Raw genomic sequence first — 24,105 nt, 5'->3', positions numbered from 1 at the left:
AGGTGAGAGAGCAGCTCCCTTGTACCTACAGACACTGATGGGTGGTGCTCTGAGAAAGGCCATTTTTTTTATCCACTTTTCTGCTCCTTAGAAATTGATCTTTTGACAATCATTGACCTAGCCCAAACTCTGCCTTCAAGTCAAGAATTCTGCTCCTGCACCCCATCCAACCCCCTTCCTGTTCTTTTGGGGTTTAAACTGTTTTAAAAAAGTTTAATTCCATTTAGAAGAGTTGGAGGAGAGGGGAGCTTTTCCATAGATGGTCAGTAGCAAGTATGTGTGTGAGATTAGATGTGTTTTCAACAGTTAACTGTTTCCCTATGATATAATTGTATTTATTTGTCCTGGATTTAAGAATAAGAAATAAAAATGACATTTCTGAGCTTTGTGATGTCTGTCACTTCAGTGTAAAGGGTCCATAGGGAAAGGAAAAGCCAGCATGACTCACTAGAGGACTAAAAGTAGTCCCTTGGTCAGGGATTCTTGAGTTCTGTGAATTTTTAAAAAAAATATATATTTTGATAGCTTATTTCAATGTTATTAGTTTTCTTTATTGTTCTAAACATTTTAACTTACACATTTAAAAATGTTTTTTTCCAAGAAGGGAGCACAAAAACAATTAAGATTGAGATGTATGAGGAGGAGATATTCAGGGAAGGTAGGAGGTCACCATTATTTCAATTTGCAGAGAGGAGCAGCAGGTCTGACCTTGGGCTTTTCCAGCAACAGACCATGGCTTCCTTGTAACTTAGCCATTCTTTGGAGATAGTGTCAATCAATTTGAGTTTGTGTTCCCTCTTCTGGATCTAATCCCAGACAACTCATCTTAGGCCCAGAATCAGAGACAACAGAGCCTCTCCCATCTACTGAGCTGGGAGAAGTTTTCTCAATTCTCAGCAGGTATCCCCCCACACCCTTCCAGATAACTCTATCCCATGTTTCAAGTAATGACAGCCCAGTCACTGTGACAAGGAGGGGTTTATTACATGCATTGGGGTGGAGAGTGCAGACAAATCACACCAAGCTCTGGGGCTAGGGAAATGTGGTCAGTTACCCAAGGAAAGGGAGTTCAGATACAGAGACCTCTCTTCATGAGAAAACTTTTGAACATAGAGCAGGGATCTGGCTGACTTTAGAAAAGAAAAGAAATAAATTTTATTTATCTAAAAAAAAAGATATATGATCTTTAACACACACTTTCCTGCCTTCTTGGCATGTATGAAGTGTGCGCTTTTGTTAGCACAGAGAGCGTGGCAGCCGAGAAGGAGAGGCTGTGCGGTAAGAACAGTAGTTCTCTTGGGTCGCAGGGAGGAGTAGTAGCCCAGACATTGGGTCTTTCCGGCATCGGGCCATTGCTTCCTTGTAACTTAGCCGCTCTTTGGAGATGGGGTCGATCAATTCTTTTTCATAACTGGATTCATCCTGGAGAAGCTGAGCTAGCTCTTCATTGATCATGCCAGCCAGCAAGGCCTGGGGAACAGGAATACGGCCCGTCCTCTTGGGGTCAATGAGTCCTCCAGTGAGATGTTGAACCTGCAAGTGAGTCAGGGCACTATCTCGGGGCATCCAACCCTTCTGGATAGCCTCACCCACTGACAGCCTCTTTCTTGTGACAGGGTCTTCAATGCCAGTGAAGGCCTTCTGAGCATTGAGCAGCCTCTGAGTAGAAGTGTTCTCGATCAGCCCCCTGTCAATGGCCTTGTGGATGGAGTAGCGTTCCCGTGTCAGGAGGTCCACAATACCTCCTGTGGCTGCCTGGGCCTCAAGCAATTTCTGCCCAGTTATGGGGTCCAGCATTTTCTTGACCACAGCAGTCTTGATGTTGCACTTGTTGTCAGTAGTTGTGTCATAGATACCTGCGATGGGAAAGGTGTCATCACTGAGTCCGAGTGAGGAACCAGGGGAGAATATGCTAGTAGTTTGGTAAGTCAAAGCTGGAGAGGAAAGGGGTGATTTGGAGATGATAGAGCCAATGGAGAGTGGGGAAGTTTTGGTCTCTCCAGCCACCAGGAGAGCAAACTCAGAAATAGGAAGTTGACCATCCTTATAGAGATGGTACTCCTCCTTGGTGATCCTTCTGCAGCGGAGGGCATCTTCAATGGAGTATTGTTTCCCACTCTTCTTGTCAAGAAGAACAGAATCCTCTCCACAAGGGGTCATAGTGGTGATCTCTTCCCAGTCACATTCCAGTTCCTGCAGCTGGATATACTGTCCCCGATCTATGATACCTCTTTTATAGGCTTCATATGGTGACATGTCTTTCCCTGTCTCTGGGTCTAAGATGGAGATTTTAGTGGAAAGGTTAGTTTCTCTCAGTTGGGTGTCCTGATTCATCTCTTCTTGTTTAACTTTTACCTGGAGGTCCCTTAGGCTCCTCTCCTTCTCATAGATCTGATCCTTCTCACGGAGAATAGCTGCCTCCAGATCAGAGAGCTCCTGGCCTCGTCGGACTCTTTTCTGCCGCTCACTTTCAGTCTTCTGGCTGAGCAATTTGGACTCCTCATGTAAGCACAGCACCCTCTCCTGCTTCTGCCTCTCAAGCTCCCTCATTTCCTTCTCAAGCTTTGTTCGCTCCTGGCTGGCCTGGCTCAGGGTTTTCTGAAGGTCTGCCTCTTCCCGGGACCAGGTTCTTTTCAATGCCTCAGCCCTCTCCATCCTCTCTTTGAGTCTCCTCACATCCTCCTCCCTGTTTTGTCTTGCAGTACGGTCTTTATTGAGCAGCTCCCAGACATGGGACCTCTCATTTTCTAAGACTTGGTCCTTTTCCACCCGGATAACTTCCTTGTAGATGGTCTTTTCTTGAGACTTGGTCTTCTGGAGGACGTCAATTTTAGCCTGCAAGTTCTTGCACTCCCGGTGTAACTCCATTACCTGGTTCTTCTCACTGTCTAGATCCCGCCTCAGGGCCTCTGTAGACTTCTCCAGATCTGGGTCCTTCTCCAACTTGACCACTTCCTCCATGATGATTTTCTGTTGCACTGCAAGAGGCCGCTGCTCCAGCTCCTGGATCCTTAGGCTCAGTTGCCGCATCTCCTTCTCAATTGCTAGCTTTTTGTCACGGTCCTCTTGGAAACTGAGGAGGTTCTCCTTCTCTTCCACCATGGCCTGGAACTGCTGCACCTCACGTTCCAGCTTCCGCCTGTTGGCCACTTCCTCATCTAGGCTACGGCTGAGGCGACTATGGTCCTCATGGAGCTTTGGGTCCATCTGAGTAACTACCACTTCCTTGACTACCACCTTCTCCTCAGGTTTCCTCCTCTCCAACAGCAGGTACTTGTTCTGAAGCTCATAGACCACATCTTCTGTTGCTCTCCTCTTCTGGACCGCATCTCGCACCTCCCTCCGGAGACGTTCTGCTTCTTTTTCCAGCACTGGGTCATTCTCATAACGTATCACTTCTTTGTTCACCATCTTGGTCTCCACCTTAGATCTCTCTCTCTTCCACTCATCTCGCTCCCCCTTCAGTCGAATGAGTTGCTCCTGAGACCGGCCATTGGTGTTGACCAGATCATTGAGCTGGGCCTTCAGTTGATCAATTTCCCTGAGGATCTCTGGGCTCTTTTCATGTTTTACCACCTCTTGGATCACTTCCTTGTATTCAACAGTTGGCTTCTGGGCCCGGAGGATGGTCAGCTCTGGTAGGGTTCCCTCCACCTCCTTCTCAACAGCACTTCTTTTGTTTATGGTGTCCTGAAGTTCAGCCCTGATCCGAGTAATCTCCTTCTCTGTCTCCGGATCCACTTGGAAGATCTCATTGACTCTCTCCTTGAATTCTACCTTTGGCTTCTGCTTTTCTACCATGCTGTACTTGCTGTGCAGGTCCTTCAGCTCCTTGTTCAGCATCATGTTCTTCTTCTTCTCCTCCTCAATGAGGTTTCTTAGTTTGACAGACTCTTTAAGGAGGCCAGGGTCCTGCTCCACTTTCTTAACCTCTTTCACAATGATTTTGGGCTCCATAGAACTAATATGCTGCTCCAGCTCCAGGACATGGGCCTGCAACTTTACCACTGCTTCCTCTGCCACCTTCCTGCTGCCAGCATCCTCTTCAATCTGCCGCTTCAGAGCCCAGGATGCCTTGACCATTTCGGGGTCTTTCTCCAACTTGACCACCTCCTTCACTACGACCTTTTCCTTCACCTTTGCCTCCTTCTGTTCTAGAGTCATCAGTTCTCTCTTTAGCTGCTCCAGCTGGGCAGAGATAGTGGCATTGTCTACCCTAAAATGTTCAATCTCAGCATTGATCTGGGCGGCCTGGCTGTCCAGGGTGGGATCCCTCTTGATCTGGGTAACTTCCTTGGTCAGCAGATGGGGCTGAATGCTCTTCTTTTCCTTTTCCAGCTGGGCTATCTGTTGGTTTACCAGTTCCAGGTCAGCCTTCATGCTGGCCCACTTCTTGCCTTCCTCTTCCACCTGGTGTTTCATTTTGGAAACGCTGCTCTCGAGTTTAGGGTCCCGGTAGTACTCTACTATTTCTTTTTCCTCCAGTCTCTCTATAGGCTTCTGGGTTTTCAGAAGCAGCAGTTGCCTCCTCTGCTCCTCAAGTTCCTGCTGCACTTGGGCCACTCGCTTCCTCTCCTCCTCCAGCTGTGACTTCAGTGCCTGAGTCTCTGACTCTCTGCTCATCTGGGTCTGGTTCTCAGAACCCTGCTTGGGATGATGAGCCAGCTGGATAGTCTCATTGATTTCCTTCTGCAGAGCAAGAGGGGGAAAAAATGTATATACACACATACATACATATATATGGAGAGGAAGAGCATGAAGGATCAGGGAGAAGAATCTTCCCTTCCCTTCCTCACTCACCCCAACATATCCTCTCCCTGTTGCCTTAGGTAAAGTATACCTAAAGCCCTTAAACATTGAGAAATCAGCAAATTAGAGAAAATTGAGGCCAGGTGGAATACTCTCCAAACAGGCTGGGCAAATGCTCATGATACCAACCAAGCAGAGCACTCCCATCCAACTTTCCAAAAAATATAAACCCTAACTTATCCCCCCCCATATTATTCATTCTTTATGTAGAGAAGTCTTAAATTGATTGGTCATAATAGGAAAAGAGAGTTCTATGTTGTACTTTTAAATGACAAGTTTTCCTGTCCCTCTTCAGCTCCACACCCCCCCCCCCCCCCCACACACACACACCTTGGGCAGTGTGAGTCTTTTCTGGGATAGATTGGGTTTTCTGTGGGGAAAGAGGCCTGATCCCCCATAGGAGGAGAGCCTATAGATATAGGGGAGTACCTGTAGATTGACACATTCAAATCTACCTCTTGTGGGAGCAGCAGGCCAAGAAGGGGAATATGTTTCTGTGAAGTGCCATCAGTAGGGAGCTCCACCTCATTTCTCAGCCTATCTGTATCCCAGCTGTAGGGGTTGGGAGACAGGACCACTGAGTGGTCAGGAAGCACCCTGAATTGACAGGGGAGGCCATCACATGAATGGGTACATTATCTCTGTGCCAGTAAAGGGACCCTAAGGAACATCTTGGTACCTTTTCCAACACCTTCTTGGCAAACTCCAGTTGACTCAACTGCTGTTGTTTTTTAGCAGCAACCTCAGTGTAGCGCTTTGTTAGTTCCTTCTCCTAAAGTTGGGGAGGGAAGAAAACAGGATGGAGTCAGTTCTTTGAGTGGCCATTCAAAAGCCTTACAAATCAATGGAGAAACAGAAGAAGCAAAGTCATGGAGACTGGGACCCATCCTTACCTGGGCCTGGATGCTGTCTTGCAAAGGAGAGATCCGAGGTCTCTTGGGAGCAGATGCAGCCAGTGTGGGGTCCAGGAAACAACGATACTTATCTCCCTGAAGATCATAATCCTGTAAGGGAGGAGAAGGGGAAAGCAAAAAGTCAGATAAGGGGAAGGGGAGGGCATCTTTCAAAGGAGAGAGAGAGGCTTATGGATGGAGGAGGGAGGGAGAGAAGGAACAAAATTGAGGAAATACACTTACTTGAAGAGCAGCTTGCAGGTCCTGAGATAGGTGGAATACTGTGTTTTTGTCTTTCTCTTTATTTTGAATTTCCTGTACCAGACGCTAGGAAAGAAAATAGAAAAGTCAGCAAAATCTCAGGGCTGGAAGGGATTTGCCTCCTGAGCCAAGAAGAATCTCTTTCCTTTCTTCTCCTCCTCTACAGAACCCCTGGAGCAATGAGCAAAGGGAACAAGGTCCTATAGCTGGCAAAGACATAATGTTCTTTCCCCTTCATTCTTCCATCATCCCACCAGTGGTATCACTGTATGGATAATGACTGGAAACACTTCATATACCTCCTATGGAACTCTATCTAAGCATCATGGAACCAGAGAATAATAGATTTAGAGATTATCAAATGTAACCCCACCTTTTACAGATGAGGAAACAGAGATCCAGAAGTTAAGTGACTTGCCCAAGGTGGCCACAGAGCAAGGATTAGAACCCAGATCTTCTGTCTCAGAGTCTAGAATTCTTTCTAATTCAATAGCTGAAAACTGGCACTAGCCTTCTCCCAGACCTTAGACTACATAAATTTATAGATTCAGAGTTGAAAGGGCCTTTAAAGATTATGGAGTCCAACTCTCTCATTTTACAGAGAGAATAAGTGATTTGTCCAGGGTCACATAGCTTATAAGTATTTAATGCAAGATTTGAACTCAGATATTCTTGAGTCTAAGTCCAACACTGTCCATTGTACCATTGTGGTGTCTCAGACAGGCTTGAATCCCCTGGAGGGCACTAGAGCACTTTCCTGGTAGTCTGTGGCTTAATCTATATCTCAAGGTTGGGAGTGAGGAAAGGAGAGAAGGAAAAAGAGGAGACATGAATTGGAAACTTTGGCATACACTAGGAATTTGCTCAGTCTGTGGAAGCTGTCCAGCCTTGGAAGATAGACAAGACCCTTCTCCACCTCCAGTCAGAGCTGGACCTTGGAGAGGTCTCTTTCTTCATTGACCGACTATCTTGCAAGAGTTGGACCGGGCCATGTCCAGTTATGGACACTAGGGGGCAGCATGTACACACATACAGAAACTTGGCTCAGGTTCATAGATAAGTTCGACAGAAATTTAACCCTTTTTATTTCTCCCTTCTCTCCATCCTCATCCCCCCTTCATTTTATAGAGAGAGAACTGAAAAGCAAAGGAGTCAAGTGATTTGTTCAAGGTCCACAGAGCCAGGATTCAAACCTGGGTCTCTTACTCCAAACTCTTTTCATTGCTCATTCTGCCTCTTACTGACTTCATCCAGACTTTGGGAGCATGGAAGAAGCCCTGCCTCTGTACAGGATTGGCCAACGGAGGTAGTGCCAGATAGCCTGTACTTGAAGACTTTCACCTCCTTGCAGAGCGCAAGGTGCATAGCTATGAAGCTCCAGCCCAATGTTGTAGCCACTCCACCTATGTCCATCTTTCATTGAAGAGCATCATATCACCTTAGTCCCCTCTCACCTTCTGAGCTTGCAGCTTATAGTTGATTTGACTGGGCCCATCTGTGGGCCCCAGTTCGTTGCGGGGCAGGTGCTCCATCCAGGAGTGAAGGTTTTCACTGTAATTCTTGAACTGTTGGTAGATGAGGCTGATATCTTGCACTGCCTTCTCTCTGGGGAATGGGGACAGGAGAAAAGACAAGCTCAAAATAGATAAGGAGAATGAATCAGGTGGTCTTTACCTTCCTACCCAAAGGAATAAGCTAGGTTCAGCTTCCTGGAGCAGATGGGACACTTGCCCATCCCTTCAGACTGGGTTTAGGGAGTATCCTGAGTGCTAGGGGTAACAGAAACTTTCAGACTAAGGCAGTAGAAGAACATATAGCTAGTCTCTTCCTTCTTATACATCACCCAGCCCCTATTTCTCACCGAAGGTCCAGCTGGTCGGCTACAGCATGGTAGCGGTCAGTGAGCTCCTGCACCTGCCGCCTCTGGCGGGGCAAGTCTTGGCAGAATTCTCGAAAGTTGTTCTGTAATGCCCCACAGCCATGTTCTGTTGCCTTCAGCTCCCGGTGCAGGCTAAGGACGCAGGACTGTTGGTCCAGCAACTCCCGTCTTTGCCACTAAAGGAGCAGGAGCAGGTTCAGACCCCACATGCTTCCACACTGCATAAGCCTGGGTCCCACTGGCCTCCTGTTGGCCTCCATCCCAACATACTTTTGCCATCCACCCCCACACAATCAAAACAGGCTGTTTTTTTGCTAACCACTCCCACACAACCAAGGCAACCTTTTGCCAACCACTCCCAAATAACAAAGCTAGGCTGCTTCCCCCAGTCTCATTTCTATACTTTATATTGCCCACCCAGACCCCCTCACCTGCAGCTGACTGATTTGCTCCTGCAGTGCTCCAGGGCTGGCTGCAATGGGGGCCTCCTGGACCAGGTGAGACTCAAAACCATGAATCACCCTATCTGATGCCTGGATCTGTTGTTCTAGAGCACGGGCTGCTTTTGCCCTGGGAGAGAAGAGGGGGAGAAGGTAAAACTCATAAGTGGACACTAAATGCTTCTTCCCAGGGATCCTTACTAGCCTTACCTCCCCTTCCCTCTTCACCCCCCCCCCCACCTTGTCTTTTCCAGGCCAGTTCCTCATTAGGATACTCACTTTTCCCCATAGAGACTGCAGAGGACTTGCACATCATTGTATTTGTTCTTGACATTGTTAAGAGTCACTGGAAGATGAAGCACAGTGGGTCCAGCTGGCTTAGAGGACAGGAAAGACTCACATTCCTTCTGGGTGGCCTCTTTTTTGGTTTCTAGGCTCTGCAGCCTCCGGGTGGTATTCTGCAGAGAGAGGGATGAATGTTTACTGTGGCCTCAAGAATTCTTAAATCTGTAGCATAATTATCATTTACAGCTTCACCATTCAGAGCCCCATTGGCACTGGAATTCTCCTCCCCCCCCAGCCATTTTACCCAGGATAATCAGACATTTCCCCAGAGAGCTGGTGGGAGGGGGAGTAACCAGACATTTAAGAGAGCTAGGAAAGAAGTTGCAGGCCTAGGCACCAATTAATTCTGCTTCAGAACACCTCAGACCTCATTTGGAGCATTGGGGCTCAATCTTATGTTCCAGAATGACATGAATAAGCTAAAGAGTGTCACTGAGAAGGGCAACCAGAGCATCAACCCCGCCCTATCTCCCTCATTCTCAACAAATGACTTCACCTCCTATTTTACTGAGAAGATACAACTTGCCTGTTTGAATGCTTTCAGACCCAACTTTCAGCTGCCACTCTCTCCTCAAACTTCCCTTCTCAAGTTGGAATGGCTCCATGGATACCCCTCTCAAATTTGGTTGGCATTTCTCCTCTGCCAAAAAGACTAAAGTATTTTTAAATGGAACTTAAGGTATCATTTTAAGCTATTATGACCTTGGAATGTTCTTTATAAGTCTAACTATAATAAACATTTTCCTGGTAGCCTGCCAAGTTCCAGGAAGATGATATAGTATTTGATTCTGCTGACTATGATCTCTTTCTTTCCCCCTCCCTTGACTTTCATGGCATCAAAGTTGGAACTAAGATGGGGCTGCTGGGATTTTGTTTCAGATCCCAACATTGTGGGAGGGGAGGTGTACTTTCTCCACTATCCACTCCTGGAGAAACTGTCCAACTCCCACGGTCCCTTTCTCATTCCCCCAGATTTCCACTGGAGTGGATTGTCCTTGATATGCTATCTGATTTAGGAATCCATGCTATGTAGCATTCCTGGAATCATCAGGGGACCAGTCACAGGGATAAGTGGCAAAAAGGTGATGTACTTGACTGCCAACACTTTGTCTTTCCTTACTTTTTTCCTTTCTCTTTTTCCTTTCTTCCTCCCTCCCTCTCTTCCTTTCTCCCTTTGTTCTTTCTTTCTTCCCCTCCTTCCATTCCTTCCTTCTTTCCTCCCTCCCTTCCTTTCTTCTTTTCTTAATCCCTTCATTTTTTCCTTCCTCCTTTTCTTTCTTCTCTCCTTCCTCTCCCTTCCTCCCTCCTTTTCTTCCTTCTTACCTTCCTTTCTTTTTTTTCCTTCTCCCTCTCTTCCTTTGTTCTTTCCTTCTTCCCTCCTTCTCTCCTACCTTCCCTTCTTATGATTACTCCCATGACACTCTGGGACAGGAGGTAAAATCGATCTACACCCTGCTTCCCCCCTCTACTTTCTGAATCTTCCTCTGCCACCATCACTCCATCCTATCCAGATCTTTATTGCTCTCTTTCATGGACTCCCAGGTCATCCTTTCTCCTCCCCAGGAAGTTTAGTATCTGACAAACAGTCTTTCCCACCCCAGCCTCTGTCCTTGTCAAATCTATGGCCTCGTAGTTCTTCAACACCATTAACTCCCACAGTCTATAGCTACACATTCTTCTTCACTCCTACACAGTAATGGGCCTGCCTTAGAAACTCCATTCTCATTCTTGTTTTACTGAATTTCACCCAGGGGTAAAATGTCTAGTTACAGCATTGCATGACACTTCAGTCTTCTGATTCCTCTGTTTCTCTGACAGTCCCTTCCTTTGGCTTTTCTTCCTCCCACTCCTAAATGTAGGCTCTGCCCTCAGTCTTTGTCCTTTCTCTTCCTCTGTTCTCTGTCACAGTTCTCTCTCATCGGATTACTTGCCTTCAACTAATACTTGATCCAAACAGCCTCACCCCACTTTCCCCTTTGGATTTTAGAACCTCAGCCAGCCTTCCTTCTAAGCTCTAATTCCACTTTTCACCTCTACCTGGATAACCCTCTATCACAAGTGTTCTTAATGTGGGATTAAGATTTTAGTGGATCTGTGGACTTGGATGAGGAAAAAATAATCACACCATTATTTTCATTAACCTTTGGTTTCCTTTGTCATCTTTTGTATTTTATGCATTTAAAAATGTTTCCCCAGAGAGTTCATGTTGGGGTGTTGGTAAATGCTTAACAACCAATTCTCTCAAATACTTTTAAATTTAATGTGCTTTACTATTAACATTCTTTCTCTCACTTTCTTAGGTCTAAGAACTATCAAAATAATAAATCATGCCCCTAAATTTAACAATTATCTCTTTCAATCCAGTTCAAACTGACTTCAACACAAAACTGGGTCCTTGTTACAAAAAAAGGTTAAGACACCTTGCTCTGGCACTTCCTGAAGCAAAACTCATCTGCTGCCATCAAGCAAATTTTTCCTCCAAATCTTCCCATTTCTATTAACACCAGTCATACCAACCTGAAATCTGGTTGACTAATTCAACTGCTCTTCTCTCCTCCCTATCTCCAAACAGGCACCAAATCTTGCCAATTGTATCTCTAAAAATTTTTTGGCATTGGCTCCCTCCTTCCATTCCTTTCTCATTGCCACCACTGTAGCTCTGATCTTCCTTATATCTCCTATTGTAATAACAGGAGGACTCCCCAACTCCAATGTATCCTATATAAAGCATTGGCAAAATAGCATTCCTCAGCTGCCATTTCCAAATTCCCGAGGCTGGCATTCAATGTCTCAAACAACCTTTCTGACCTTATCTTCTTTTACCCACCAAATGGACTACTTACTTTTTGTGCTCATACTGAATTTGCTTTGCATTTATTCACCTCTGAACATGCCTTTATTGATTGCCTGAAATCCCTCTCCTTATTGTCTTCGTATAGAAATCCTATTCATTTTTCAAGATCTCATTCAAATGCCACCAACTTCATGAAGTCTTCTCTGATTCACCCAATCAGATATAATTTCTCCCTCTATTCAATTCTCATAATACTTTTTAGTACTTCATTTATGGCACATTTCATCTTTAAATGTAGTTTGTATATGTGCCATCTCTTCTGCTTGACTGTGAACTTTGTGAGAAAACAAACTATGTCTTATTTATCTCCCCACAGAACCTAGCATAATGTCTTTCACCAAGGAAGCATTCAGTAGACATTGGTGGAATGAATGACTGCTTTCCATCACCCAGTCCTTCCAGGATAGAATTCCCATAGCTTCACTTACCTCCTGATTTTGGATACGAGTGTTGAGGTCATCCAGGGGGGCACTGTGGTTCAGGGGGGCACGGACCCAGCCCAGAATTTCATGTTCTATCTGGTTCAGGTCACTATCCAACTGAGTCAGCCGGGTCATCAGCTTCTGGGCATGGGGGTTGACTGAGGCAGAACTTGAGGGTGCTGGTAGAGGGGATTAGGATGGAGGAGTTTGGGTGAGTGAGAGCTTAACTCTCAGAACCCCCTTCTTTCCTAATCCCTACCCCCCCACTTTATTCTCAAGGAACAGTCACACCCTGTGCAAAGGTAGGAACAGAACCCCATACTTGGAATAATAAAGCATGGAAGGGATAAAGGAGAAGAGTCTCTGGGGAGATAGGAATATGGTCCTGTATCTGCATGGATGGGAGCAACAAGCACAGGAAACACCAGACTATACAAATCAGTCTGTGGGGGAATAAAGTAGATGAGGGAAAAAATCCTAGTGTGATTTTCCGAAGTGGTCACTGTGGAAATTTGTTTTACCTGACTACAGTTGTTCCCAGAGTTTTGTTTTTCTTTTTCTTTTTTGAAATGGGACAAGAGTGGCACAGTAGCAAAAGCAAGAAAAGGAAAAAAAAAGAGGGTTGCTGAAGACACTTTTAAAAAAAATTTAGAGAAGACCAGAAAGAAGCACAGCTCTGAAAACTACAGCAGAACTTAATGTTAGACTTGATTTAAAACAAGCTATACTTAGTAGATATCTAAAGTGTCATGTACAAATCTCTTTTTCTATTCTGTTGTGTATATAGAAAATGTCCATTTTATTTGGTGATCATTAGGGTAGAATAAAAATAAATAAAAATGAAAAGGCATCTAGGTGGCACAGCTTCAATATGTTGGTAAATGTTTAACAACCAGTTCTCTGGGAAAATAATGCCACAACACACTTTGAAGTCTAATCTGCATTATAATATTTTCTCCATCTCTAAGTCTAGATAATCAAGAAACAATAAATCAAGCTCTGATTTGTAGTGTTTGCCAATTTCTGAGATGTAAATGCTTACAATGAAAATTTAACAATGGGCTCTCAAGCTCATGGGAGCTGGCTTTCAGGTGGATCACTTAACCTAGAATTAGGAAATTGTTATTGAGTCATTTAGCCTTGTTTGACTCTATGTGACCCCCATGGACCATAGCATGCCAATGCTGTCCATGGAATTTTCTTGGTAAAAAATACTGAGGGTTTTGCCATTTCCTTCTCCAGTAAATTAAGGCAAACTAAAGTTAAGTGACTTGCCCAGGGTCACACAATTCATAAGTATCTGAGATCACATTAGATTTCAGGTCTTCCTGACTCTGGGCCCAAGTTCTATCCACTGACCCACCTAGCTGCCTACAGAGTCAGGAAGATCTGAGTTTAAATCAGATTACAGTAGCTGTGGAACCATGGGCAAGTTACTTCTATTTATCTCAGTTTCCTCATTTCTCAAAATAAAAATAAAAAATAAAATGGGGATAATAATAGCTCCTGTATCCAGGGTGGTTGCAAAGATAAAATGTAATAATATTTATAAAAAATACTTCATAAAATTTAAAATGCTCTAGAAATTCTAGAAACAAAAGAGTTACAGTATGCTTGTAGTCAGGTAAGATAAGTCTAAAGGAAGTCAAGATGCAATTTAATGGAGAATTGTGAGTAGTTTTCACCTAGAGAGTCAAGGGTGGAGCTGGAGGCTCTCAGAAATGATATACCTGAGTGTCCATAACCTTTGCCTCCTTCCTCTGCCAGAAAGCGGACCTAGTCAGTCCCCTTCTATCAAGCTCCCCTCATGTCTTATGTATCCCACTGAAGAACCCACTCCCTACATGTGCTCCACACGCTAGACAGCACCACCATCCCCTGGGCCCCCATACCCTGTTTGTTGGGCCGCACTAGCTCGCTGGCACTGCTCATCAGACTGCGTTGGAGGTCCTTACATTTTTGTTTCTGTGTCTGCAGCTCAGACTCTAGACTGGGATGGAAAGGTAGATGAGAACTCCCCTCTTTCCCACCCTTTCTTCCCTCCCTCCTTCCTCAGTGCCCTTGGGGGGCAGCTGGCAGGGCGCCCCTTCTTTTCCCCAGTGCTGATAAAACCATATCCTGATCCAGACAAACTCAAAGGAAGATGAAGAGAACTGGGAAAGTGTACTAGAGTAGAAAGCCTTCAGACATCAAGAAGACTTTGGCTCGAGCTTAGTTTTCTGGGTCTGGAAAATAGTGCGCCCACCTGGTTGACCAAAGGGAAGGGGCAGGGGCGGGAAATAACTTGAGGTGCTGAGAGATTATCGGACTTTGGCCACAAGACCCCACATTTTGAGGGGTGGGGGGGGAAATGTTAAAAGGTGGAGAGGTCAGAGAGCTGAGGAGATTAAAATCTGCACATCCCAAGAAGTTACCCCAATGAGGACCACCCCATACCTGCTGAGCCTAGCCATGCCATCCAGGTCCGGTGGTGGGATGCAGAAGCAGGCAGCTGGGGCTCTCTTGGACTCCCCACAAGGGCCCTCCACCACCCAGGTGTGGGGGTCACTGTTATCCTTCAGGGTGTAATTCTCTCCCCTAAATAGTTGCACCTAGATGAGGAAGAGATGTTTTTGTCTGTTTTAAACAGGAATATGGAGCCCAGTTTCCTCAAATAGGACACTATGGTTTTCACCTCCAAGTCCTAGTGCTGGCTCTACTACCCTCTCACCTTTTCCCTTTATTTTTTCCTGCTGAGACTCTGTTCAAACCCAGCTATATGCAGGAGGCCTTTCCTGGTCCCCCTAGCTGCTGCTGTCTTCCCTCTCAGATCATTTGTCCTCTCCTTGTTCTGTAGCTTGTATATAGCTCTTTTTTTCACAGCTGTCTCTCTCATTAGACGTGAGGTCCTTGAAGGTTGGAATGATATTTTTGCCTGTTTTTCAAAGTATAGATACTTATTAACTGACTGACCCAAGGCTGTTTCACTGTGCTAGGTCAACCCCGGAACCTGCTCTAAGTGGTGAAGGGAGTCCTTGATGGAAGCTTCTATGGATCTATTTGGACAGAGTCAAACACTAGGCAGAGCCCCTTGAACACAGTGCCCAGTGCCTTCCTAAAGCTTCTGAAAATTCCTGGGCCAGTTCTTTGGGGGGGACCTTACCCTCCAATCACTAAAGCTAGGGGTAGTAAGGGTCCCAGGCATTCTGGGGACTTCTATAGGAAGCTTTTCTCAATTCCTCTTAATTCCAGTATCTTTCCTCTGTTGATTATTTTCTCTTTGTGTGTTGTATAGACTGTACTGATTTGTTTGCATATTGCCCCCCCCCACTGGATTATGAGCTCCCTGAGAGCAGGGACTATCTTTTGCCTTTCTAGTATTTCACCCAGTGCCTGGACACTTAATAAATGCTTATTGACTGACTAATTGGCCGACAGGGTGTAGGTACCCCAGCACCATTGCCCTTACACTGCCAGCTTCCCAGTCACAGATGCTCTCCACCTGGAGGGGCTTCGTGAGATGGGTTCTTCGAAGAGGGAGGGGGGCAATCTCCTGGCTTTGTTTCTTCAGGTCCTTGATGGTCTTCTCCAACATATTTAGCTGCCTTTCTTCACCCTATTGGAACAGGGAAGGGGAAGGAAAGCTGAAAGTCTCAACTTCCCCAACCTGGGAAGACTTGGATTAAAAACCTTCAAATTTGGAGTTGGCCTCCCTAGGACAAAGAAGGTTAAAGGCTGTTCCTGGGAGAGAGTCTTCTTTCTCCATTTTCTTTGCTAATTCATCATCTATAGTATCTTGGGAACCTTCCAAGAGTCAGTCTTTTGTCTCTATAATCTCTCATTTGATGCTCTTCCCAGAACTTGCTGGGGTCTATTTCCTTGGCTCTGCCAATAATTCCCAGCCTCTCTCCTGAGCTCCGGCCCCATATTATAAATGACCCATTGGATATCTTTAACTGGATGCTCCTAGACATTAATCTTTTTTTCTCTGATTCACCCTTTATACACCTGACAGAGTGATTTTTCCTAAAACTGAGCTTTGACCATGCCACCCTCCTTCTCCCTTCCCTCTCCAATAAACATTAATGGATCTTTCTTAGCTCTAGGATCAAGTATAAAATCTTATGTTTGGTATTTACATCTTTTCACAACCAGGCCCCCCCCCCCCACCTTTCTAGTCTTTATACATTATTCCCCTACACACAGGGGACAATTAGGTAGCATAGTAGACAGTGTGCCTGGCCTGTAGTCAGGAAGATTTGAGTCCAGATCAGACCTCAGATTAACTGTGTGACCCTGGGCAAGTCACTTAACCCTGATTGCCTCAGTTTCCTCATTTATAAAATGAGCTGAAGAAGGAAACAGCGAACCCTACAGTATCTTTGCCAAAAAAAAAATCTCAAATGGAGTCAGGAAATGACTGAATGCCCCCAAGAACAACTCCTCCCTATTCTCTGTGATCCAAAAGACCTTCCTTGCTCTTCCTCACCCAATTCTCCATTTCCTATCTCTGAGCCTTTGTTATCAGCTATCCCACATGCCTGACACATCTCATTCCCTTCTTAATTCTACCTTTTGTAATTCATGGTTTTTTTATTCTATATGATGGTTAGGCAAAGACAATTTTGACTTTGGATGAATAAATCCCTTCCCTTCTTTGGGCCTCGGCTTTCTCTTATATAAAATAAGGGGAATTGGTTAGTTTATCTCTGTTATTGCAGATATCCTCTGACTATATGACCTTAGAGCTTCACCCTGGGGAGCTAATGGGATGTAACTGGGGGACTGACTGTCTTACCTCCAAAAGCCCAAGCAGGTCAGACAGTGCTCCAGGAGGATCTCCATGAGTAGGGTGGTACTTAGTGTTCAGGTCTGAGCTCAGTTTCTTCAGTGACTGGTTGACAGCATCTAAGTTATCTTGAAACTGAGGGTTGCCCAGAAGATTGTCAACTTCTAGTCTTTGGGATTCTTCCCAACACCACCCACAAAAGACTATAATCTTTCTGGAGAATTTAATACCAACCAGAGCTAGGAGGAATAGACAACTCCCCACCAGAAAAAAAGTCCAACAAAATATTTTTTCTCTTCATATCCTAGCTAGTTAGCTTATAAAACTATTCCCCTAAACCCCAATTCATGGGATCCCTCAAAAATGAATTCTATTTAATTAAATATTCTTGACTAACTGAAAGTCAATCAAAAGTTGCTTTGTGTTTCAACCTCATTGAGAACCTTTCAGAAGTATATGAGGAACAACATAAAAAGAGAATCCTCAAAATCAAAGAGAAACAAAACTGAAAAAAATGCACAAGAATAGTTTTGCTACAATCCTCAATTGAAGATTGGTGACAAGCAACTAGAAGCAGATAGATAGTTTAGTGGATAGAGCACCAAGGCTGGGATCAGGAAGACCTGAGTTCAAATTCAGCCTCAGACACACCAGCTGTGTGACCCTAGGTAAATCACTTAACCTCTGGCTCAATTTCCTCAGCTGTAAAATGGGGATCATAATAGTCCCTACCTCCTAGGGCTGTTGAGAGGACCAGCTGTGATAATGTTTGCCAAGCAGCCAACCCAAAACCCAGCTTCATTTAAAAACAGTTTAATAGATGCTTGTTTCTTCCCCCAATCTAAACCAAGTTACAGTTGGAACTTTTTATGGTTCTAATTCAGGCATGAAATCTTCCAACTATCCTTGATGACCTATGAAAAATGACTTCACCTAATGACCTCACCTCAGGTTCATCACTCTGACGATCTTTGTCACAAACCTCTGACTTGCATGCATATTAGCCTCCAAGATACACTCTGAAAGGATCTTTGTTTTGGAGTAGGAAGAAGAGGAGAAGCATCCACACCTGTGCTTTCATCTTCATAGGGAGCTTGCACTTTGGAAAATCCCTCCTTTCCTACAGACTAACTACTCTGGTGCCCTGAGAGGTTGGATGTCTTGCCAATGACATAATCAGTATTGGTCAGAGAAAAGAACTGAATAAAGGTCTTTCTGTTTATCAAGTTCAGCCTTTCATCCACTAAGCTGCAAGATCTCCTTGGAAACTTGCTTTAAAAAAAAATCAATAACCCCCTTATTTTGTTTTCTTGTGTCTTCTGCAGTCTCAGAGGGTAAGGCAGCAAACAAAAAAAATTGTAAAACTGAGGACATTCATCAGATGACTTCTCCTTAACTGTGGTTTTATCTTTACTTCATGCCATCTAATTTTTGACTTGAGAATTTAAAAAGATTATAACTTGAAAAATTTAAAATTCCATGGTCATGTTCACATTAATTCTTTAAAAATTCTCAATTTGGGGGTTTCTTTTCAATGACCAACTATGTTCTCCAGTTATCTCTTTGCTACCCTCCCAAAACCGGGGCACTTACCCTGCGGTATTCTTCCACACATTGCAGCTGGCTCTCCTGACAAATGCATAGGTTCAGGAAATTCTGCCATTCAGTCTTTAAGGCCTCCTGGTGAGCCTGGGGACACACAATGAGCCTTTAGAACCCTATGACTGCACCTCAACTCTAACTCTGCCTCTCTCAAACAGAGGTTCTTTTTATTTTTAAATAAATATTTATTTAATAAGCTAATTAATAAGTAAAATTAAGTTAATAAGGTAAATAAGAATTTTTTTCTAATTAAATGTAATGAAAAATTTTAATCTTCACTTAAAAATTTCCTCCTTCTCTTCTCCCTTCCCTAAGTAAGCAGTTTGCCAGAAGTTATAGAGTGCAGTCTTGTAAAATATTTCCAGCTTGGTCATGGTTCATGAAAAAAGAAACAGACCAAAGGGGAAAAAACTACAAAAAAATTAAAAATAGTATGTAAAGCAGTACTTCATAACCTTTTCTTGCTTTGTTGATATTATGAAGCCCCTTGACAGTCTGGTGCCAAACTTACAAACCCCTTTCAGAAGGGGTCTAAATAAGTGAAGGAAATGTTAAATTTCAGTTAAAGATGAGTGAAAATAAAGATGCAATATTTTTTCATTCAAGTTCACAAATTCTCTGAAATCTATCTATAGACCCATTAGAGGTCCCTGGATCTCAGGAGAACCCCTAAAATAGAGCTTTTTGTGTCCTTTTTTCTACTTCCACCTTTGTCTATCTGTCCTTTCCGCATATTTAATAAATTCCAATTAGTCCAAATTCTTTCAGTCGGCATTCAAGATTTCTTATGATGTAGCTACATTCTCCTTCATTTCCCTCTTTATTATAGCTAATAAATAATACCATGAATTTTCCATGGTCTTTTGAAATGCATTCCAGACCTTCCTATGTTTTTTATTGTTCTGTTCTCCATTTTTTTATATAAACTATTTATTAATAGACAAGGCCAGTGAAGATGTTTACTTCTTCTTGGACACATACCCACAGTGTGACCCCTGCAGCCTGTAGTCTTGGTGTGCTGGCCTGGGACCCTGAGACCCCAGAAGTGTCGAAGCCCCTGATGTGCCCAAAGCTTCTTCAGTTGCTCCAGATCTTCATGCAGCTTATTGTCCAGACCGTTGGTCAGAACCTGGCCATATTTTCTATCCTTTACATCCTTCTGCCTGTTGAGGAACCAGTCTGGAATCTTGTATTGCTGTGGATTCTTGCATGATGGTGATCACACGCCCCACCTCATCTTCAGTGAGCTCACCAGTCCTCTTGGTGAGGTCTGCTTTCCTCAGTCCTACATGAGCATATCTTTGACCCACACCCTTGATGGCTGTGATGGCAAAAGCTATTTTCTGTTTTCCATCAATGTTAGTGTTGAGCACTCTCAAAATGTGCTGGAACTTCTCAGGGATTACAAAGAGACATGGCTGCAATGGTGGCTTGAGAGCCTTCTCTGGAAGATCTGTTCTCCATTTTTAGAAAGCTCTCCATCCGCATTCCATCCATTGATATCTTACTCTTTCAGTGCCCATTTGGGCAGAAGGTACCAAAAAAGGTGAATTTAGGCTTGACATCAGTCAAAATTTCCAAAGTATTAGAGCTGGCTGCCCCAAGAGCTGGTATGTTATAAGAGGGATTCCTTTGTGTATGGATTGGAATAGATGACTACTGAGGTCCCTTCTTAATCTTAAATTCTGTGATTCTATGTTGGATCAAAGACCACATTCATGATGGTGCCTCCAACCCACCCCAACACACACCCCACCACTTCTGCTCCCTCTTAAGTCTGCAAATAGTACTTGATAGTACTCTATCTATGTAGCTCCATTCACCTAAGGTTTTAGAGCAAGATGGAAATCACCAGGCTATTCTGATTCAAGACCTTTGGGGATTTGAGGCAGCTCTGGAATAATATAATTTCCCCTTCTCTTTTAGGAACAACATGGTAGCAGAGTGGATAGATCTCTGGGCTAGGGGCTAGGAGGACCTGAGTTCAAAGCTGACCTCAGACACTAGCTGTGTGATCTTGGGCAAGCCACTTACCCCTATTTGCCTCAGTTTCCTCCTCTGTAAAATGAGTTAGAGAAGGAAGTGGCAAACCACTCTAGTATCTTTGCCAAAAAAACTCAAATGGGGTCACAAAGAATCAGACAAGACTGAATCAACTGAACAACAACAAACCCTTTCATACTGAAGGATGGATTCTTACAAGAGAGAAAAGTAGCTATCTCTTATACTTTATTTTTCTTCCTTAAGGATATGATTTCTCTCTCATCACATTCAACTTAGATCAATGTATATACCATGGAAACAATGGAAAGACTAAGAGACTGCCTTCTGTGGGAGGTGAGGAGGGAAGCAAAAATAGGGGGGGAAATTGTAAAACTCAAAATTAATAAAATCTTTCTAGACAGAGAGAGAGAGAGAGAGAGAGAGAGAGAGAGAGAGAGAGAGAGAGAGAGAGAGAGAAGAGGGGTAGGAAATCATAATGAAAGGTAGTCAAGGATTTGAAGACCTTGGCAGTAAAGAAGAGAGATAATAGCCACAAAGGTGTATGGAGACACTGTTTCTACACCTAAGCAGTTTCTATCAGGATGTCACAGCTTCCCTACCAAGTGACTTCAATTCACTGTCTCAGCCTTTGACAGCCCCTGGAATCACAGCCCCAGTAATGTCTGAATCAGAATACCCTAATGATTGACATCTTGGACATCTCTCTCATCTCTACTCATACTCTTTGGGTAAAGGGTCTGCACTAATGCAACTATCATTTTTTTTTATATTTTCTTTTATAGTGATTTAGGTTCATATTTGCAGGGCAGCTAGGTGGCACAGCAGTTATAGAGGATAGGACCTAGAGTTAGGAAAATTCCTCTTATTGAGTTCAAATCCAAATTCAGTCACTTCCTAGATGTGTGTGATCTTGGGCAAGTCATTTAACACGGTTTGCCTCAATTTCCTCATTTACAAAATGAACTCGAGAAGGAAATGGCAAACATTTCCAGTACCTTTGTTACTCATACTCCATATGGGTAACAAAATAAAAAATGACTGAAAAACAGCTGAACAATAACAGTGTTCATATTTTTTCTCCAGGATTAGATTGTTGCTTCCCCCTTAAGATGGAGAGTTCTTTATAGGCAAGGGCTATTTTGTTTTTCCAATATCCTCATGAATATACAATTATGATACACATATTTTATATATATATGTATTTGTGAATGTGTATGTTTGTCTGGATATGCGCGCACACACACACACATACATATCCCCACTACTTAACATGCACATTGTAAGGGTTTAATAAATGCTTGTTGTAAGGACAACCCTGACAGATCTGCTATGGACAATGCCATCCATATCCAGAAGAAAAACCATGGAGTCTGAATGCAGTTCAGACTGCAAATAAGTTCATTTATTTAAAACTTCTTATATGTTTTTCTTTCCTTTCTCATAGTTTTTTCCTTTCCTCTTAGTTCTAATTCCACTTTCACAAAATGACTAATATGCAAATATGCTAAACAGAAATACATGTACAACTTTTACCAGACTGCTGTCATGGGGAGGGGGGAGGGAAAAGAGGGTAGTAGAAAAATGTGAAACTCATAAATTTGCAAATGAATGAATGGAAAATAAAATAAAATTTCAATAAAAAAAGAAAAGAAAAATAAATGATTGTTGATTGATTGATTGATTGATTTTAAACTTAAACAGATCTAGTTTTATTTTATCGTTGTGACTCCTCTATTGCCTCACATAGCCTTTTGCATGCAGTTGGCACTTATGAAATATCTGTTGGTCTCTGTCTCTCTCATTCATCCATTTATTCATTCCCACCCTCAATTCTTCTCTAATTTCTCCTTTTGGGAAGCCATGGTGAGTCTCCTTAACACTAACCCCAATGGAACTTGGAGATAAAGAGGTAAAGGATGGAAAGTTTTTTTCCTTGGGGTCCATGAGACGTCCTTCCTACCTGGATGGGCCCCACAGCTGGATGCTTGAGCTCCACCATTCGCTCCCCATCATCTTCTAGCTGGTTGATGCACTGCTCCTGGATCAGCAGCTCCTGGTTCTTGAAATGCTGGGAGACAGACAAGGGTAGATATGAGGAAAGGGGTTGGGGGAAGACCTTGGAGATCTTGGCAGCAAAGAAGAGAGATAACAGCTACAAACATGTGTGGAGACACTGTGTGTGTGTGGAGAATCAATTATCAAGGTTGAATCTCCCTAAAATAGGGAATAGAACACTACCCTAAAAACCCTTTCTCCTCTAACAATTTCTGTCCTTACCTCTATCCAAATCCAAATTTCCCAAATCCAGTGATGACTCCTTGACCCATAATTATAACTAGGGTGAGGTGAATGGACCTCTGTCCTAGAGTCCTAAAATCTAAGGGATGCCAAAATCATTTTTGGTCCTTTCAGCTTCACAGAAACAACTGATATGAGCATGATAAATTCCTTGAGGACAGGGACTGATTTCTTTTTATATCTCAACACCCAAGATAGAACTTGGCAGCTAGTAAGTGATTAATAAATGTACTGAGATTGATCAATAGAACTGAATTAGAAAGATAGTTAAAATGAAAATTATCAGATGGTAGCTACTTCTTCTAAGGTATCAGGTAAGCTCTTTTCTAGCCAACCCCCAATCTCCCACCCTACCAAGGAGGCTATCACTTCATAGTATCCTGGGTTCCTGAAGGTATCCTTGGGAATGTCTGTCCCTCTGTTCTCAAATGAATTGAGCTCTCCTTTTGCGTAGCTCACCCCAAGTTTGTTTTGTAACAAATTCCTAGGTGTAAAAACTGCTAGTTATGACTTGCACCTGACCTCATATTCTTGGCGTACTCCAACAGGGTCAGCCATGTTGTCACTCCAGTCCTGCTGAAGGATGCGACGCTGCTGATCAGCCAGAGAATTGAGCTGCCGAGTACAGTTCTGCAGGTGGGTGTAGAGGCTGCCTAGACTCTGCCCTCGCCATGTGGCTGCCTTCTGTGCTCAGAAGGAAAAAATTCCCACCAAGGACAAAAAAGAGGAGATTCACAAAGACAAAGATAGAAACACTTAAAAACGTGTCAGGTTTGGGACCCCCTTCATCTATTACCCCACAATCCCTTTTGATTCCCAGGAGAGATCAGTTGCCTATGGACCAGCTCAGTCCCTTGTCCTACCCCGTCTCAAGAGTGACTCCTGCCCCCAGAGCTATCCCTCCCTTCCCCACTAGGCCTTGTTCTGTTCACCAGTCTCACCAGTAGGTCTCGATATTGGTTCTTGATGGCTGCAGCATCCTGAGGTTACCAGGGTGAAGAAAGAAAGAAATAAAGGAAATTATTGAAAAGCTAGCCCTGGGACAGCAAGGATGGGGATCAAGGTGTCATCTGCTTGAGTCTCTCTCTGTGACCTGATCTACCTGAGAAGTAGGATCTCCTGTTCTTATCCACGTAGTGATATGTATACCCTTAAGAAGACACCTCCCAGTTTTCTAGAACTTTACCATGTGAGATCTCAACCTGGAGGGAGCAGCTAGCTGGCACAATGGCTAAAGCACTGGCCATGGACTGAGAAGGACCTCAGATAACTGACACTTACAACTGTGTGACCCTGGGCAAGTCACTTAATCCTCATTACCTTAAAAGTCTGATACTCAGAGAACTCAGGATCATAGAGCTAGAGTCTAAAGGGACATAAAGGCATCAAATTCAATCCTCTTATTTTTACAGATGAGGAAACTGAGGCACATAGAGATTAAATGACTGCCCAGGAACACACAGTTCACAGATACTGAGATAGATTGTGAATCTTTGTTCACTATGGGGTCATCTCTAAGTAGAAGGAAAA

The 24,105-nt window shown here is 43.7% G+C and overlaps 1 protein-coding gene and 1 pseudogene across 1 annotated transcript in view; both read right to left on the bottom strand.

The window, feature by feature from the left end:
- Nucleotides 1-65: 65 nt before the first annotated feature.
- The window catches only part of EVPL (envoplakin), a 41,754-nt gene continuing 17,714 nt past the window's right edge, over nt 66-24,105 (bottom strand). Inside the window, exons 6-22 of the mRNA XM_074224526.1 lie at nt 23,517-23,555; nt 23,098-23,259; nt 22,238-22,345; nt 18,265-18,360; nt 16,681-16,806; nt 15,352-15,498; nt 14,340-14,494; nt 13,796-13,893; nt 11,910-12,082; nt 8,562-8,740; nt 8,274-8,412; nt 7,825-8,018; nt 7,418-7,568; nt 5,946-6,029; nt 5,703-5,813; nt 5,489-5,581; nt 66-4,689 (exon numbers count right to left, since the gene is read on the bottom strand). Of these exons, the coding sequence (XP_074080627.1) occupies nt 1,237-4,689; nt 5,489-5,581; nt 5,703-5,813; nt 5,946-6,029; nt 7,418-7,568; nt 7,825-8,018; nt 8,274-8,412; nt 8,562-8,740; nt 11,910-12,082; nt 13,796-13,893; nt 14,340-14,494; nt 15,352-15,498; nt 16,681-16,806; nt 18,265-18,360; nt 22,238-22,345; nt 23,098-23,259; nt 23,517-23,555 (5,508 nt within the window). The 3' untranslated portion in view covers nt 66-1,236. The remainder of the gene's footprint in view (nt 4,690-5,488; nt 5,582-5,702; nt 5,814-5,945; nt 6,030-7,417; nt 7,569-7,824; nt 8,019-8,273; nt 8,413-8,561; nt 8,741-11,909; nt 12,083-13,795; nt 13,894-14,339; nt 14,495-15,351; nt 15,499-16,680; nt 16,807-18,264; nt 18,361-22,237; nt 22,346-23,097; nt 23,260-23,516; nt 23,556-24,105) is intronic.
- On the bottom strand, nt 18,376-21,292 carry LOC141510865 (small ribosomal subunit protein uS13-like; annotated as a pseudogene).

This window comes from Macrotis lagotis, chromosome 2 (genome assembly GCF_037893015.1).
Source record: "Macrotis lagotis isolate mMagLag1 chromosome 2, bilby.v1.9.chrom.fasta, whole genome shotgun sequence".
Classification (NCBI taxonomy): Eukaryota; Metazoa; Chordata; class Mammalia; order Peramelemorphia; family Peramelidae; genus Macrotis; species Macrotis lagotis.
This window is presented reverse-complemented; position numbering and strand designations above follow the sequence as displayed.